This window comes from Rhinolophus sinicus, chromosome 2 (assembly GCF_057876585.1).
Source record: "Rhinolophus sinicus isolate RSI-liver-muscle chromosome 2, RSI-T2T, whole genome shotgun sequence".
In the NCBI taxonomy this organism is placed as follows: Eukaryota; Metazoa; Chordata; class Mammalia; order Chiroptera; family Rhinolophidae; genus Rhinolophus; species Rhinolophus sinicus.
Genome location: NC_142502.1, coordinates 16,985,568 through 17,004,619, shown reverse-complemented (window position 1 = coordinate 17,004,619; position 19,052 = coordinate 16,985,568). Strand labels below are relative to the sequence as shown.

The 19,052-nt window shown below is 36.6% G+C and overlaps 1 protein-coding gene across 6 annotated transcripts in view; it reads left to right on the top strand.

Moving 5' to 3' along the window:
* The first annotated feature begins 4,596 nt into the window (after positions 1-4,596).
* STXBP5 (syntaxin binding protein 5) overlaps positions 4,597-19,052 on the top strand; it is a 158,919-nt gene continuing 144,463 nt past the window's right edge. For 5 of the 6 annotated variants that reach the window (XM_074333689.2, XM_019746931.3, XM_019746934.3 and 2 more), the window contains exons 1-2: positions 4,751-5,047; positions 6,309-6,406. In XM_074333689.2, the coding sequence (XP_074189790.1) occupies positions 4,895-5,047; positions 6,309-6,406 (251 nt within the window). In that variant the 5' untranslated portion in view covers positions 4,751-4,894. Of the gene's footprint in view, positions 5,048-6,308; positions 6,407-19,052 lie in introns of all 6 variants that reach the window. The other variant, XM_019746935.3, reaches the window with a different exon arrangement.

Sequence of the window (19,052 nt, the reverse complement as noted above, 5' to 3'; positions counted from 1 at the left end):
ATAATCCAGAATTTGACCCTTTTTCACTACAACCACTACTTTTAACTATTCCAGACTAAATCACCAACTCCTTAGTAGATTATTGCAGTAGTCTCTTAACCTTGGGGGAGAATTGTAAGTAGAAGGTCAATATCGCAATGAAAGATAGCTACAAAATCTCTACATTCCTTTACATTTGGGGGCGGGTTGCATCTAAATTTGTCAGAATATGTGATTATAAGAACAAGAAACCCATTTGAACTTGTTTACAAAAAGAAGGAAAGGCAGTTTAGCCAGTTTTCACAAGGAATAAGGATTGGGAACTGGAAAGTCATAAATGGAGACTCTACCGTTCACCTGAGAGTCACTTCTCTGTAATTTGTGTGTCTGTACCATTCTCCCATGTTCCATCTAAATATGGGTTCTCTCAGCTTCAGTCCCAGCTCTACATGATTTCCTAGTTCACACTTATTAGCATCTTTATGATTCAATTCCAAATTCCCAGAAGAAGATGATCTCTTACTTGGCTTACTTCAGGTGTCTGCCTCTAATCAGTTTAGACCAGGACCCGTGGTCACCTGATCAAAACATGGTTGCCCAGGCCCAGCATTTCAGCAGGACCTAGGGGACCCATCTAGAAAAGGGGGGCAAACTAACTAATTAATATCACTCCTGCAATTTATGAATAATTTAAATTTCATAGTCTGTTAAATGGTGTAGTGTATCAATTATTGTCATGCACATATCCTTTGGGACTCAATAAACAGCAATTAATTCTATATAAATGAATGTTAGCAAGTGAGATAGATATGGTCTACTTTCCAGAAAGTGTTTGCCAATAACATAATTTCTCACTAAAATATTTATTTTCAGTTTCTACTTTATTCCCCTCAATCAGCATCTAGCTGTCCCTATGAGACCAATAACAGAGCCTTAGTTAGCCTGGTAGCCTTTAAACAAGATGATGAGGATTGGCAGATTCTGGAACATTATGAATTCTCTGACTTTGGTCTTTGGCCTTCCATGCTGAATAATTTAATGAGCTGTCTTTCTTTTTGTATGTTGATTCTTTTTTTTCCCCCTTTTAATTTTCAGTGTATTAACTGAGTATTGCTTAGAGCTGTCCTGACTCAGCTAAATGTAATATAGCTATATAATTTGTCAGTGGTATATATTTTACAACATCATCTCTTGGTCCATTCTTCAATAAGCAGGTAAGAAAGAATTCCATCCGGGAGATTATCACCTACCCAAAGGCAGAAAGCTATTGAATTGCTTGGAATCAACAGAGTGATTCATTCATTAAAAAGAACAAGCACAAAAAAATAAAACTCTGTTGAGAGATTATTATGGTAAAACTCTCTGCTATGTGCTAAATTGTAAAATGAATAATATGAATTATTAAATTTTAATTTTATTCTCAACTTAAAATTAATTTAAATTCTTAAATTTTGAATCTTAATTTAAAAATCAATTGAAACTGACTTAGAAGAGATATGAATTTGAAGATCCATTACTTTATCTTTGCTATCATGAAGGCAGATATTTTGGGGCATTGTTGTGTGTGTTTTTTTTTGTTTTTTTTTTACCTAATAGAATTCTGGATATGTCCTGGTCTCCCTGAGCTTGGAAAGGATGGATTGCAAATTCACAAAGCTAATTTACATTAGCAGATATGCTCCAAATTTATCTTAAATTACATATGTCCTCTATGAACCAAAGTTTTGGGAATGCTAGGATGAGTTCATAATCTGATGAAAGAGATGAAATATGGAAATCCAAACAAACATTCTAAAGTAAAAAATAAATTAAAAAAAAAAAACTGGCTTAAATTAGAGACCTCTTGAGGTCCCTTTCAACTAAAAGATACTGATAGTAGAATGGAAAAACTGACATTTTTGAGTATCTACTGCATGCTAACCAATGTAGTAATCAGTGCTAACCAATTTTACATTGTCTTTTCCAGTTTATCCTCAGAAAATCCTAGGAAGAAGGTAGTATTAATCTCATTTTACACATGAGGAACCTGGCCCTTAGGAAAAATAAAGAATTTGCCCAAGGTTGCACATATAACCAAAGCCTGGATTGAAATTCATGTCTGGCAGACAACAGAGTCCAGGATTTTTCCACTACACCACAAGGCCTCTCAGCAAGAAGTTGTCCCATCTCCAAAGAGTTTTATAATCCAATGACGACAAATTATCCAACAAATTTATTTTCAACCTAGATGAAAAAGTGGATCATAAAATTCCTTGAGGAAATGATCTCTCTGTTTTGCAATCCCCCCATATGAGGGCATTAGTATTAACAAACAAACAAACAAACAAACAAAAACCTCTCAGGTACTTCTGATTACCTCCCGCCTGCCTTCCAATGCTCTTCTCCCTCCTCTTCACTTGGTCAACTTCTACTCATCTGGACTCAACTATGGTGAATATCACCATTTCCAGGCCTTCTCTGGCCGGTTAAATTTCTCTCTCCTGTCCAACTTGTGCATGATTCCATCAATGAACTCATCACATTGTTTTATAATTACTTATTTATGTGAGGTTCTCCCCCTGTGGTGAGCTTGTTGAAAGCAAGCTTTGCATTTTTGCATCTTCAATACCTAGCACAATGTCTTATACTCAATAAAATGTTTCAGAGAACTAAATTAGTAAACAAAAAATTCAGAAGCACTTGGAAATAGCTTAAGAAAATCTTCAAATTTGTTTTATTTGTTGCACCTACTGAATTAACTGAGCAATTCAATAAATATTAAACCACAACACAGTTTTATAGGTTCAAAATGTGATGCATCGTCCTTCGATGCGGAAGCTCCACAGAAAACTACATTTCCCGAAATCCCTGAACCCCAATCGTAGTTGGTTTGCTGACTGTTCTTGAAGGCCTGTCACATCAACCAATAATGTGACGAGAATTTCCTTGAATGGGGCAGAAAGCGACCAATCACAAAGAAGAGGGCGGGCACTTCTGATTTCGGTTCTGAAAACGCTTTACAGCTCTTCAGTGGCTCCCCGCCGGACCATCAGGGGCGGGGAGTCATTAACCTGTGAGAGCGTCTTTCCTCTCCACCGCACCGGACCCCACCCTACCAATTCGAATTAGTCTTTGTGCGCTTCCATCATCCCTTTCGTTTTTCTAGTTTCCACATTTTCCCACATTCTTCCAAATGAAATACCTCTGTTTCTAACCCACCTTTCCGTGTAGAACGCACTCTCAGGCAGGTACCTACAGCATGAATCTCCGCCTTTTCAAACTTGAACCAGACGTTTATATCTCTAAGCATCCAAACAAGGTTGTGTCAAGGAAGTAGCGGAAATGTCTGAGTAAAATCTTCATCCTTCCCTCCTTTCCCCTTGCAAGAGTGGAGAAGCTACTGGGGGATTACTTAATGGATAATCAGCACTAAAGGCAGATTGAAGGTTCTGAAATGAATGACAAGCGATGTGTTTACTTCCACTCGCGTCCCGGCCTCGTCCCCACCTACCCTAGCGTGCAGACTGAATCCAGGAGTGGCGTGTCACTAGTCAGAGCAGACACCCAGCCCTGAAGCGGTTCCCCTTTGGCTGCCTATTCAATTCTAGCACCTAAACTGCCATGGCCACGCTTTAGTCCTACGTACCAACAGTTTCAGGAATGAATTCATTTTACCCCCTCTAAGTTCATCTCCTTACCCAGTACCTTTCTAGGTCTGCTATCCTCTTGCCACAGGCATAGTCGTCGTCTAGACGCTTTTTTCAAAAATCCAAATCCAAATCTATCAAAAACAAAGCACATCAATAAAGCAACAACAATAATATCGCAGCCAGCAGGCGGGAATGTGTTCCTCATCGAAGGGTAGGAAATAACCCCCCGCTATAAAGACCGAATTTGAAAGGTTTCCTGCTGCTTGTCAGTCGTCAACATTTTTTACTATCCCAGCTGCAAGAGAAGCAGCTGCACGCTCTAGTAGGGTGATTGGGGTGGGAGAGATTTAGCCATGGTCTGGGATTTTCGCAGGAGATAATTTAAAACCCAGCTCCACTTCGGCGAAGGAGGGGGTTGCGGTGCGCGTGCGCATGCTCAGCAGCCCCGCTCCGCGGAGGCCCAGATGCCGCCACCGCCGCGGCCGGCGCTGTAACCGCGGCTGCCGCTGCTGCTCCGGGCGGGCGTTGGTGCCGTGTGCCGAGGCGCCCTGACAGGAGAGAGGGAGCGGCCGGGCGGGACCGCGGGCGGCGCCGGCGCCTAAGGAAGGCAGCGGGGCCTCTGAAGAAGCGAGGGCGGGCCGATCCACCGGCTGACGAGCGAGGCGGAGAGCGCGGGGACCCACCCCGGGCGCCCTGCGTGCGATGCCGGCCGGGCAGCGGCGCTGAGCGGCGGAGAAGCCGAGCGGCGGCCGCAGACGGAGAGCCCGCGACCCCCGAAAAGAGGAGCAGGAGCGGGAGCGGGAGGAAGCGCCGAGGGACTGCGGGGCCGGGGCGGGCGAGGAGCGGCGGGGCCGCGGGCCATGTACGCGGCGGCGGCGGCGGCAGCGGGGGCGAGCCGGGGCGGCGGCGCGGCGCAGAGTCAGCCCGCGGCCAGGTGAGGCTGGGCAGAGCGGGCTCGGAGCGCCGCCGCCACTGCTGTGCCGCCGGGCCGCGGAGCGAGGCGGCGGCGGCGGCGGCTGAAGCAGCGCCACAGCAGCCGCGGCGAGCAGCGGCGGCCTCGGAGGAAGAGGGGTCCCCGCCCGAGGTTCTGGTGGCCGCCGCTCTCTTGTCGTCGCAGTATTTCCTGTTTGGATTATCTTTTGCTTCTCCCCGGCTGCCTCCTTCCCCTCATACTCCTACTCTCTCCCACTGCTCGGTGGAAGCTGCCCTCGGCCCGGGCTCGTTCCCCCCGCCCGGGGACGCCGCTTGCCGCCTCTCCCGGGCTGCGGGGGAGCCCCGCCGAGACCATGAGGAAATTCAACATCAGGAAGGTGCTGGACGGCCTGACCGCGGGCTCGTCCTCGGCCTCGCAGCAGCAGCAGCCGCAGCAGCACCCGTCTGGGAACCGGGAGCCGGAGATCCAGGAAACGCTCCAGTCCGAGCACTTTCAGCTCTGCAAGGTGAGCGGAGCGCGCAGCCCGCGGAAACGGGGGTCATTTCAGGGGGTAGCTCGGGCTTTACGGGGGAGTACGAGGGACGAGAGCGCCAATAATAAGCATCCCGTGAATAAAGGGCTCGCTCCTCCTCTAGCAAACATTTGCTTGGTGGGTTATTTTGGAGATTGACATCATCTTACTCCTTTTCGTTGATTTTTTTTTTTTTCCCTCCCCTTCACATGCAGCTATCCTTCACGGTTGCTTCCAACGTATTATACTGCTCTTTAATTCGTATTCTTAATAATCTTACAGCTTTTATATTAAAGCGTTTTAATGTAATGCACCAACTTCGAAGTTTCCCTTGGAAAGTGTCTAATGAATATTGTTTATCAAAAAGCCAAACCTGTTCAACTAGATCTTGGCTCATCACCTTTTCCTTAGGATGTGGTAGGAGGCTTGAAATATGAAATCACAGGGTCCTCTTATTATGTTTGGTTAAAAAGTTAGTCCTCTGATTTTTGCCTGTTAATGGCGTGACAATTGCCATAGCGGTCTGTAATTCGGAAAGAATGATGCAGCGAATTAATTCACCAGCTGCTCAATGAGAAATACAAACTTGTCTTGGTATTAAAAACTCCCTGCTCATAAATACCATGCGTTCACATGTTAGAGTTACTTAAAAGTGTGTACGTATACACTTTATTGTCCTAATGCCCTAACATCATTAAGGATTTAAAAGCAAAATGCAAAAATATATGCTGTCCTCATTCTGTTAAATTGCAAAATGTTGCCATAGATGTTTGAGAATTGCTTTACCGAATCCTTGACTAGTTTATATGACAGCATTTCCTTAGAAGTACTTGCATTAGCATCCAAATAAAGTAATGGAAGTTATCACACTTGAAATAAAGCATGAATTGCATTTTTAAGTGAATTCACAGAATTTTTTACCACTGTGAACATAGTAATTTATTCTTAGACGTGATGGTCTGGCTACAATATTGATAATAAATTTTGTTTTATAGAATACCAGTATTATGGAAAAGCTGAAATTAAAGTGTAACACCAGGATAGATTTTGTTTTGTTTTGTTTTAGGTTCTATGTGACTAAGTTCTGTTAATGTAGCTTTCATAGTTTTGTTGTTTGTTTTTAAGCAGTAAGTACATGTATATGTGTTTTGCATCGGTTATAATTGGTTCCAGATTCTAATGCCTTTATTGACTTTTCTGTTTTTAAATTTCGCTTGCTGCCTTGGTTGGTGTGATGTCACTTGCCCATCCCTAGACTGTTCGCCATGGATTTCCTTACCAACCCTCAGCCCTGGCCTTTGATCCTGTGCAGAAGATCCTGGCAGTGGGAACTCAGACTGGTGCTTTAAGGCTGTATCCTTTTATTTAATTAATTATTATTTTTTTAACCTTTGACTGTATTTCCTTAGTCCTGTGTTGCTGATTAGTTGCTCTTCTTGTTTAATTCCAAAAAAATGTATGATTGGATAGATATGTGAAATCATGTGGTGTTGGCTTTTGTCTTGATTATACATATGGTCATGTTATATATGGCTGTGATGTTTCTCAGATCTCAGTTTATAGTAGCTAAACATGTATCCACATAGAGTTCTAAAGTTTTGCTGTATGTAATAACTAATGTTTGCAAGGAGCTAGAAGTTTCTAAGGGAAATATATCTGCTTATACTAGTAGTCTATTGCGTGTGGAATATGTCAAGGATGAGGTTTAAAGACAGTTGCACAGAGCACGTTTTAGTTGCTTTTTAAAAATATTGTGCATGATTAATGTTGAACTTATGACCTGTTTATTATTCTAATGAATTAGAGGTTTGATTTGAATTTGGCTGTCTCTGACTTGTCTGGCTAGAAAAATCATTAGAAGACAAGTGTCTTAATTTTATATAAGTAGTTATGAAAGGTTGCTATTTGTAGAAGTTTTAGAGCATTTTCTTAGCATAATGTAAATGGATAAGTGTACTCTTCTTGATATTTACGCTTTTGTAGTCTGCGTTTGTTATGGACATTTAAAAACGGTTAGGTTAGCTGTACTCCGAAATATTAGTAGAGAATTATTCCTGGTTATGCATGAATTATAGAAGTTTTGTTATAGCATATTTTTCAAACACCTACTCAGTCTTCAAGATAATTTTTTTTAGTGTGAACAATGCAGAATACTTCTCATTGAGTCTTTTAAACTATTTAACTTAAAATTATGTTTGCTTTTACTGTGACATTTAATCATCTTAACCTAAACCCTTAATTTTAAACTTAAACGTAAGGTTTTTAAAAGCAAATGCTTTGTTCAGTTATCTGTAGGAGATCTGCTTCCTGTATTATTGAAGTAATGTGTTAATAATAAATAGAAAAAAATGACTAGATGATCACAATAGACATACCTATTGTAAATAATAAATAAATAAAAAACGGAGAAGGTGGGAATTTTAACCCTCACGTTTTATATTTATCTGGCTTCTGATAAGGGAGAGGGGAGCCTACATTTGAGTTAAACATGTGCCTTCCAAAATTTTTTCTTATACTTTTTAAAAATCTTCATTCAAAGAAGGACTATATATAGTATCAAGATATGCCTCATTTCAGTTGATATTAGTGTGCAAGCTTCAAAATGATCATAAAAGTTTTTTCAGATGGGCCATTGAACTATGTTACTAAGTGAAGTCTATCATTCAATAGTAAATAACAGTAGTGCACTCATACCTGTTAAAATGGTAAAAACTGACCAGCCTAGATCTGAGTCTGAATTTCTAAATTGTTTGTCTAAACAGCTCTTGCCCAAATATCTGGATAGTTGAGAATAGAATATTTTTGGCTGCAATTGTTTAGATATTTTTATTCCTAAACCTAATGATCAATACCTTCTAGTTTAGGGTTCCTATTTCACTCTTGTGAAGATAGGAATAAAGTTAATTTCTGTCAGTGTGGGTACTTAAGTGTTCAGTAAAACTCTGTAGTGACTGACGAGTAGTATGTATTGTTAGGTCTAGATGATGGACTGTTTGGAACTGAAAGCAGATTTGTTGTCGTTCCCAACAAAAGAATTCATCACTAGACTAAAAGAAAAAAAGAATTTAATCAATCAGTTATTTTTAGCTTATTTTGATTTTTTTTATAAATAGGTTGAATTTTTACTATTTTTCCAATATAGTCTCAATTTTCTTATGGTAACTTTGATTTTTATTTTAACAGTCAATCTGCCTCTTTTATAATTTAATGTAATTATAAGTAAGTACCACTAGCAAGCCTCACTTTATAAAGAAAACAAACATTTTTCTTAGACAAGACTTTTGCCCTTAATGTATTTGAGCAATTAGCAACTTGACATCAAGAGAGGAGTAAAAATGTTAAGCCTGATACTACTTGCCAAATAAAAGCAAGGATCAAGTGTCCAAAATTATCACATGTATATGATTTTTGCTTATACATATTTAATAGTGAAATACTATATGAATGTAAGTAAATCTGTAACTATAGTTTATAATTATACTGTAACTTTTGTTTTGTTCTTTAGGACCTGTATTACTATGTTTAGAATGAAGTCAGGAAAACTATTTACCAAATATATTTCTACTTTTCCTTTTTTTGAGATTTATATGAGCATTCCAGAGTGATGAATTGGTTTACCTACCAGTAATACCACTTAGTCATTCCTACCGTTAGTTTTAAGGAGCAGATCAGCTTATGAGCTTTCATTATTATGGCTTTGATTTATAGAAAGTGCCTAAGACCTTTTTATTTTTATCTAATTTCCACATATGGGATGTAAGATGAATGTTTTTCTGTTCTTTATTTTCAAAGCTAGTCAACTAAAATTACAGTTTCTAATTTTACAGTTCCATATTGATATAACATGCAGACTGTATTCCAAGTCAGTTCTGCCGCCCTTGCTGTTTTAGATGTTTCATTATTGCAGTTGTTTTGTTTGTCCTTTTCTAAAATTTTCTTCTCATGTTAGACTCTGGTAGCCTATAATACATTTGTCTTAAAAGGTGCCTTTAAAGCAGAAATATACTTCTAGATAAAGTCTTTTCTTTCCTTTAATTGTGGAGCAGAAAGTAGGAGATGTATTCAGAAGTAGAATTGGGCTATTGAAATTTGAAATGCATATCTGACTTGAATAATAGAAGATCTTCCTAAATGTTGGCAGATTAAATTATATTAATCTACTCTGAGGTTAAAAAAAAAGAAAACTAGATGAAGAGTTACATCTGATAGCTCTTATTTGTAGATACGAATTGGTGAAAATCTGAATCCTTAAGTAATATCTAATAATGAGACAAGATAAATTTAGTGCATTTGCTGCATTAATATTATATATAGCATATGACTGATGATATCATTATAAACATGCTTTATGTTCAACCTTCTTGGCTTCTGGAGAGAATATGAGGTTGGAATGTACTTATTGATAAGTAGGAAAGCATATTTTATGTAACAGTCATATAGTAGTGATGTGATTTAATTATTCTCTTTTTGCCATGTAGAAGTAGGTTCAGTTTGATTCTCATGACTAATCTAGGGATCAAAACTATTGGGGTAATAGGTAATATTGTCAATAATATTGTAATAACTATGTATGGGGTCAGGTGGGTACTAGATTTATCCGGTGATCACTTTGTAAGTAATGTAAATGTCTAATCACTATGCTGTACACCTCAAATTAATATAATATTATATGTCAACTATAATTTAAATCTTTTGTTTTTAATTTAAGAAAACTATTGGGATAAATATTCTAGTTATTCCCATATGGATAAGTAAGGGGGGGAGAGTTTTACCTGAAGAATGAAGGCATTTCTAGTAATGCTGCTGTTGTCCTTATCTAGATTCCTGGTTCACTAGTATAATTCGAATTGCTTCATACTCTTGTAACCAGGGGCTTATTAAGGTATTTATGTCTAAACACAATGAGGTCATTTTATGTGTGAATATTTCAAGGACTAAGCAGAAAAATAGAATTTCAAATTTACTGAATTTCTGTAAAAAATTATTAATTTTTATTATAATTATCAAAATTATTATCAAAGAACCTGATTTATTGTCTTCTTGACCTGTAGAAAATACATTGTAATAGTCAATCTCTATTTTGATAAGGCACGGTCTGTCTTTTAAAGTGCGGTGTAATGTTGCTGAATGCAAGCTTACAAAGCAATTTTGTACCTTGGAGTTCATTTAACAAGCATTTAGTAAGTGTTAATATTAGATTATAAATTGTGGCCTGAATTCTGGTTCTTGTCTTGCCACTAAAGAATTATGTGTCCTCGAGTTAGTTTTTTTCTTACTTTTAAATGAAAGTGCTGTATTAGATGATTTCTCTCAAGAAGCAATTCTGTGATTCCGAGTAGCTATACTATATTGTTCTACGTGAGTATTCAAAAGAAATGAAAATATGATTTTTACCTTCAAAAAATTTCCAGTCCTACCTAAAGAACTAGAACTAGATAAACATAATTGAAATTAAAGAAGTATTTAGGGGTCTACTGACATTGCACAATGTCAGATTACAGATAAATTCATTGCATTTGATGACATTTCTACACATTAGTAGGTAAGGATTCTGAACGGCAGAGAAGAGGTGGGAAAATTATTCTAGGCCAACAATGTGGGCAAAAGTAGAGAAAAGGGAATCATCATGGTAATTCAGAGTAATACTAAAGAGACTCCTAGGAATAGTGATTCTAATAGAGTTGGGTGGAGAAATAAGGACCCCGTTGATAGAGAACCATGAATGTTAGTCTGCATTATTTGGGTATTGTTCAGGGAGGAATCATTGTAGTTATATAAGGAGATGCTGACAGGAAGAGAGTGTGATTTTAGGATGATTGATGGGGCATTGGTATCATGGATGAAAAGAACAGACCAAGTGAAACTTCAAATCTAAGTATTAATCCATGTAGGTAGTAAAGTGTATCTAAAATGGCTATAGGAGAAGAATGGAGGGGTGTAGAAGTAGAATGGGAATAGGAGAAGAACTTGATGACTCTTGTATAACATCCTAAAGGGAGTAACTAAAGATGATAGTTTTTCAAATATTGCACTGAGGCAATTACAAGACAGGAATGGAAAACTTGGTAAAAAAGTGGCAGGGCAATTTTGTGTTTGGAATTATGTCATCTTTTACTTTTGTCGTATTGCCATTTGAGAAGGTAGTCTAGAATACTTAGACTAGCAGAAGAGTTGGATCCGCTTTTACACTTGATTTCCTTTTGAGTGGTCATTGGTTATTTCTTGGATTTTGTTACTGAATTGAACTACTTTAAAGTCACTGTTAGCTGCTTGGCTGTGTCCATTTATCCTCAGTCAGAATCTCTCAATAATGATAGCATTTTGGGCTGGATAATTCTGTGGGTTTGTCTATCACGTTGCAGGCTATTTAATGTCGCTGGCTCCCACCTACTAAATGCCATGGTTGCCTCTGCTGTCAGTGTGGTGACCCCAGCTCCCCCACAGCCTTCCAGGAGCTCCTGGTTGACAACCACTGCACTTAGCCCAAGTTCTTCATCATTATTCCTTAAGAAGGAATAATAAGCCTACCTAGCTCATGAAGTTAGCGTCAGAATTAAATGCAATAATGTGTATGTGTAGCTTTTAAGACCATGTAGGGGCTGTTTTGGTGAATATTCAATATATAGTATTATTACTAATATGAATTTTCTGTGGTTTTAATTTTTAGGTCTTTCATTCATTTGTTTCAGCAAATAATTAGTATTTAGACTAATTTTGGATAAGCCAACTAAAATCTCTGGGCATTAGTTGTAAAACGAGGAAATTGGGATGAGTGATTTCCAAGAGTTCTTCCAGCTCTACGATCTTAGGATTTCTTTCTTTGTGAAGGACTTGGGAATACTTCGACCATCTCTGTCTACAGTGGTCTTCTGATTGGTTGTTCTGAGTACTTATTAAAGAGGATGAAGTACCGTGTTTCCCCGAAAATAAGACCTGGCTGGACAATCAGTTCTAATGCGTCTTTTGGAGCAAAACTTAATATAAGACCCAGTCTTATTTTACTATAAGACCCGGTCATAAGACTAAGTCTTTATAATATGATATGATATGATATGATATGATATGATATGATATGATATGATATAGGCTGGGTCTTATAGTAATTTTTGCTCCAAAAGACTCATTAGAGCTGATGAGTCTGGCTAGGTCTTATTTTCGATGAAACAGGTATTGGTCTCCTTCCCACTGTGGGTTCCTTTACTTTGTATTCCTTGACTGCATTCATAATCCAAATCAGTAGATGCACAAATGTAAACCTGTGTTTACAAAAGGGAACAGGAGAAAGCATGTGGAAAACACCTTTTCCGTTATTGAAACAGCTCATATTGAGTACTAAGGTGGTGGGTTGTTGTATTTTCTTAGTACAGTAGTCCACCCTTATCTATGGGGAATACGTTCCAAGACTCCCAGTAGATGCCTGAAACCACAGACCCTGTATATACTATGTTTTTTCCTATCCATACATACTTTTGATAACGTTTAGTTTATAAATTAGGTGCAGTAAGAGATTAACACTAATAACTAATAACAAAATAGAATAATTATAAAAATATGCTTTAATGTAAGATATGTGAATGTGGTCTCTCTCAAAATATCTGATTGTACTGTACTCACCCTTCTTGTGATGATGTGTGATGCTACAGTGCCTACATGATGGGATGAAGTGAGGTGAGTGATGTAGACATTGTGACCTAGCATTAGGTGCCAGATTTTATCATGCACCTCAGAATGGTGCACTATTTAAAATTTATGAGTTATTTCTAGAATTTTCCATTTAATATTTTCAGACCACAATTCACCATGGGTAATTGAAACTGCGGAAAGTGAAGCCATGGATAAGGGGGTACTACTATATAATAGGTGAGGTCTCATTATGACAGGAAACTTGGGACATTTTAAAATACTATGAATTTTACTTTCCTTTCTTGGGGATTAATGGTCAGGACGTCAAATTAAAATAAAATTACTTAAAAACAATATGGGGTTCCTAATCACATAATTTTACTAATTTTTATGCAAGAAATTTAGTATAGAGACTGTCTTCCTTGAATTGCTGGTATGTAATTGGATTGCTAAATTTGGTAATTGTATAGTACCTTGGAATAGTAATAACTGGCAATGTACATGTAAATAATTGAACTATAAGAGTAATCTCAAAATAAAAGATAAAGACAACCAAAGCTTAACTTCAAGATTTGGAAGTGACACGTTATTTACAAGAAGAGAATTAGTAATCAGAGTGTCAGTATTGATTTGTTTTGTAATGTTTACATGAGAATTTCCTGTCCTGACTTGGCGTATCATGAGAAGGTATACTCAGTATTTTTAGGGATGGAGATTAATGAAATGTTTTTGGTTTGACCTACACAGATGTACATCTGTTTAAGAATATAACACAATGATAAAGAGAAAAGAGCATTTTCTATGTTCTATCTTTTATTAAAATAGGTTTTAAACATAATCTAATACTATAAAACTTCTTGGGAAGCAAAACAAAGTGACTGTTGACTTGATTTTATGAAATAAAGAGTTTATAAAACTATAATCATAAAGACTCTTTATTAAAAGGTACTTGATACATCTCTCTTCCCTTAATCACAGATGAAGTAAATCATTCTAAGGAGAAGAAATCGTACCTTCCAATTTATTTACTCAGACTTCTTTCTATAAAGATGTTCAGGCCTCTATATAATTACTTGTATGTTAATTTGACCCCATTTTTAATTTTTATTTGCAGCAATAAAGAAGAAAGTTAGTGACTTTCCATGTATCAATATTATTTTAACATTTTTGCAGAATTTTAATACCTAGCAGTCATCTATTTTCAGATTAGCAATCGCAATTGCTTTAACCTCTCATTTTCTTGTGTTTCATTTTAAAGAAATTTTGGACACTAGCTCTTCACTTTGTAACTTTTTTTAAATTTCTTTTTGTTTTGGGTCTGTGGATGGGAGGTAGACTGAGGGAGGAGGTAGGGCTAAGACTTGTTGATACAGTTTACTCCTCACTACTTGGTGTTCCACAACCGGCCATGTATTTAGCAATTCCTTACGTCTAGAATACTTTTTTCCCTGTTAAAATAATTCTTATCTTTAAAGCCCAGTGCCTTTGTCTTTGATGCATTTTTATTTTAATTCCATCTCCACTTCTACCCATGTAGCCATCTTTTCCTAGTTCAGCATTTAAAAATCTACATTTCTACATTACCATTCTTTATAAGTAATATCATGTAGACATTAAATGTGGAAAATTAAACATTTTAGAAATTGTAGCTATAATATTGATTGGTATTTTAAGATAAACTATCAGTATACAACAAACATTACAGCATATGAGAAGATGCAGTGGGGTCCATAGCAATGCAAATCAGAATCAACCAGTACCCTCTACCTTACCAAGAGCCATAAATTGGACTATAGTCAGTATACAATTAGAATATAAAAACAGAAGGAACATATAGATTCTTAAATGATCAACTCAGTATGTTCTCTACTAAAGATCATATAGAAGAAGAGTTGGTGTTAGCGTACATTTAAAGTAATGAACTAAATCTTTAGTAGTCAGCAACTTTTTTTGTAAAGGGCCAGATAGTAAACATTTTGGCTTTATATTCTGACACAACTATGCCAGTGTACCACAAAGGCAGCCATTGACTGCTTTTGTGAAAAAAGACATGTAGATGTTTCAACAAAACTTTATTTATAAAATCAGGCAGTGGGCTGGATTTGGTCCACAAACAGAAGTTTGCCAATCCCTGCTGTAGTTTCTCAGGCTGCCTAGTTTCTCAATTGTGTGTGGGAAGGAATGCTCAGAAAGTAATTACTACTGATATTTTTATAGTTATTTCATAAATTACACTTATATAACAGTTTAAATTTAACATTTAGTGATAAATAGAATATTTTAAGAAAGAATCAGTAATTCTTAATGATACACAGTACCACTGTATACTAAGTTAAGTTATTTTCATAGGAATTTTTTGATCCTGTGAAAGAGGAATTTTTCTAGTGAATTGTAAAGATAATAAAGTTGCTTAACTAAGTATTCTTTGGGGACAGTTCAGTTATCAATTCTATTGAAATATTCAGCTTGTTTGAGACCTTTACATCCTAATTTTAATTAAAAATATATTTACATTTGTAGCTTCCCCCAATATTTTATTACTATTACATAGAAATATGTTGATACAGTTAGAAGCATTCCCTTTTTAAAAGTAAGCATTTTACTAAAAATGTTACGATTTCTTAGATCTCTGCAAATGTTGATAAAAATCATTTTTATTTGTGGAATAAAACAACCTGAAATAAAAATAATATAATAATAATAATAAATAATCCATTCATAAAGCTCCTACAAGCAAATTCGGGTGCATGGTTACCTTCTTTAGGGTCAGATATATTACATGCCACCTTTTGGAAAGAATGCACATGGTAGTTTAAATGCAAAGTGAAATTACATCCACTATTTGAAAAAAATTTATAGTTGCTCATTGCATCATTTTCCAGTAGCAGTAAATATGGATATAATTTTATTCAGTAAATAAGGCTAATTTCTGCTTGATTCCATTTCTCCAACTGGTGTTAATCCTTTTGGAAGTTGTTATATAAGACAAATAAATGAAAGATGACACGCTGAGCATATCTCTTTATGTTTATTGTTATGATTTAAAACTAAGCATTGATTTACCAATAACTTAGATTCCCTTTCAATGGAAAGTAATGTAAAGGTTTTTAACTAAAAGTAGCTGATATTTTGTTTTCGTAATCATCTTGAAAATTAAGGTTTGCTTAACACGTTATTTGCAAAATATATAGTCTCAAATTATATTGTAGTTATTGCTAAATAAGGTGTTTTTTTTTTAAATTTGAGATATTTTTATAATAGTTTTTGCTCGTGTTTTCCTTTCAGTAAGTGCTGTCTAGAACTTTGATGCTTTTCCTGGTGAAGTTGCCTGTTGAAGAGTGATTAATCCTACCCTTTCTTGAAAGCACATAATCTTTTCTTGTAATAGCAGTACCTCTGATTTTTCACAGCAGTACTCTGTGAAACGTGACTATAAATCTGGTGGCATCAGCTATTGCAGTACTTCCTGCTAAATTGCTTTCCTTTTGTGTACTTTTCCTTTTTGTTTTTTTGAAATGGAGAAAAAGTGTTGAAACATTGATTTTTCCAAATATTCTATCTTTGTACTGTATTTTGCATGAAGTGTTGTATTTTTCTTTTAAAATTCACTTTTTCATACTTGAGCGAAGAGCTTAGCCATTAAGCATCTGAGTAGGGATGCTAGGATGAAAGATTATTTTTTCGTGACATGTGAGAATGTATGTTCCTTCTTGTATCTTTAACCCAGACCACTGTTATTTATGACTATATTTCATAGTAGCTGAGCAACTGGTTCATTTGAAAGTATATTTATATATCAAAAGCCAATCTAAAGAAATGCCTGTGATAATAAATATAATTCATTTTAATCCCTTTAGATACAGCCCTAACTCCAAAATAGTAAGTAATAAGAATGGATATTTTTCAATCACTCTAATTTGTTTATAAATAATAAAAAATTATTATTCAAAATAATAATGGAAGAAGTAACTACAAGCTTATTTCAACCTAGTTAATACTATCTATTAGTCTAAATGCTGCGGTTTTTTTGTTTTGATGTTCATTTTATTATATGAAAAGAAAGCAGTTGACTGTCATAATTTTTCAAATACCATTGAACATTTATTGTAAAATGTTACAGTTGTGTTGAGAAAGTATTAAATGTTGACCTATGCATTCTTCAGTTAATTTTAACATTTTGTTAAATTTTTATTGCAGAAAAAGTGCAAGTTGTAGTTTTCTTAAATAGCAGACTAGCAGAATGTTAGAATTGTGAGTCAGCAGTAAAAATCAAATATGTCCACCCTTATAATCATGAGGATGTGGCTAGCTTTATTTCTTAGTATATTAATTTTTAATGGACTTTATTTTTTAGAGCAGTTTTGGGTTCATAGGAAAATTGAGCAGAAGCTACAGAAATTTCCTTTGTACCTCTGTCCCCACTTGGCACAGCATGCCCCATCATCACCATCCCCACCAGAACGGTACATTTGTTATAATTGATGAACCTACAGTGCCCATCATAAGCATTCAAATCCCGTAGTTTACGTTAGGGCTCACTATTGGTGTACGTTCTGTCGGTTTTGACAAATGTATAATGACGTGTATCCACTATTGTAGTATCATACAGAATACTTGCACTGCTATAAAAAAAACCTCTGTGTTCCACCTGTTTATCTCTTTCTCCTCCCTAACTGGTAGTAACCAGTGATCTTTTTACTGTCTCTATAATTTTGTCTTTTCTACAGTGTAATATAGTTGGAATGATAATAGGATATAGCCTTTCCAGATTGGTTTCTTTCACTTCATGTATTTAAGTTTCCTCTGTTCTTTCATAGCTGATAGTACATTTCTTTTTAGTGCTAAATAATATTACATTGTTTGGATGTACTACGTACAGTTTTTTATCCACTCACCTGCTGAAGGACATCTGAGTTGCTTCCAAGTTTTGACAATTATGAAACATGCGGCTATAAACATCCACACGTATGTTCCTGTGTGGATACGAGTTTTCATCTCCTTTGGGTAAATACAAGGAGTGTGATTACTAGCTCATTTGGTGAGAGTATGTTTAGTTTTGTAAGAAACTGCTAAACTGTCTGCCAGACTAGCCATATCATTTTGCATTCCCACCAGCAATGAATAGGATTTTCTGTTGCCCCACAGATTCATGAGCATTTGGTGTTGCCAGTGTTCTGGATTTTGGCTGTTCTAATAGGTTTGTACCGGTATCTCCTTGTTTTAATTTACGTTTTCCCAGTGCCATATGATGTAGAGCATGTCTTCATATGCGTATTTGACATCTGTACAGCTTCTCTGGTGAGGTGTCTGTTAAAGTCTGTGACCCATTTCTTTAACTGGGTTGCTCGTTTTCTTGTTCAATATTAAGAGTTCTTTATATGAGTATATTTTGGATAGCAGTTGTTTATCAGGTGTGTCTTTTGCAAATATTTTCTCAAAGTCTGTGGCTTGTGTTGTTCTCTTGACATTGTGTTTTGCAGAGCAGAAGTTTTTAACTTGAATGAAGTCCAGCTTATAAATTATTTCTTTCATGGATGGAGTGCCTTTGGTGTTTTAAAAGTCATTGTCATACACAAGGTCATCTAGATCTTCTGCTATCTTCTAGTAGTTCTGTAGATTTGTGTTTTACATTTAGTTCTATGAACCAATTTTGATTGAATTTTTTCCAGGGTGTAAGGTCTGTGTCCAGATTCATTTTTGGTGGTAAGGTGTGGGGGGAGGGGAAGCATTCTGAAGTTTTGTGACTAGGTCTTATTCTTTTCATGAGCCTGTGCTAGAGTGGGTTGGAAGTGAGTATTTCCTTTCCCCCAGGTCAGTTAGGCTCTGATAAACCACCAGCAGTTTAGGCTTTGGTTAGTCTCTCTAGAGGGCAGACCGTGTTAAGCAGGGATTACTCCAGTGTATTTAAAAATGGTTCCTTTTCTCCTTCCCCTGTTGGAAGCAGGAAGGAATTTTTCTCAGATATTCACTGAGAACCTGGAGATAAAACTCACTGAAGTGTGGGGGACCTCTTCCCCCATTACTGGGTCCGTCTGGAGTTTCTAACTCTGAGACTTGTCTATTTTAAGCCTCTAGGGGCTCATCAATTTACAGTTTAGATTTTCCTACCCTGGCACTGATTCCTGTGGAGGTGTCTGCTGGTTGGTTTGTTTTGGTAAATTGTGATTCTCTGTATTGGCCTGCCTCTGCAGTTTTGGTGGGCAACGATTTGTCCTGTGACCTCACTTGTCTTATGGATCTAAGATGAGTTGTTGGTTTTTAGTGTATTCAGCTTTTTACTTATTGTTAGAACGGAATGACAACTTCCAAATTTCTTATGTGCTGGTCCAGAAAATTGAAGTCTATATTTTTATAGGTGAAAAAAAATCTTCAGAAA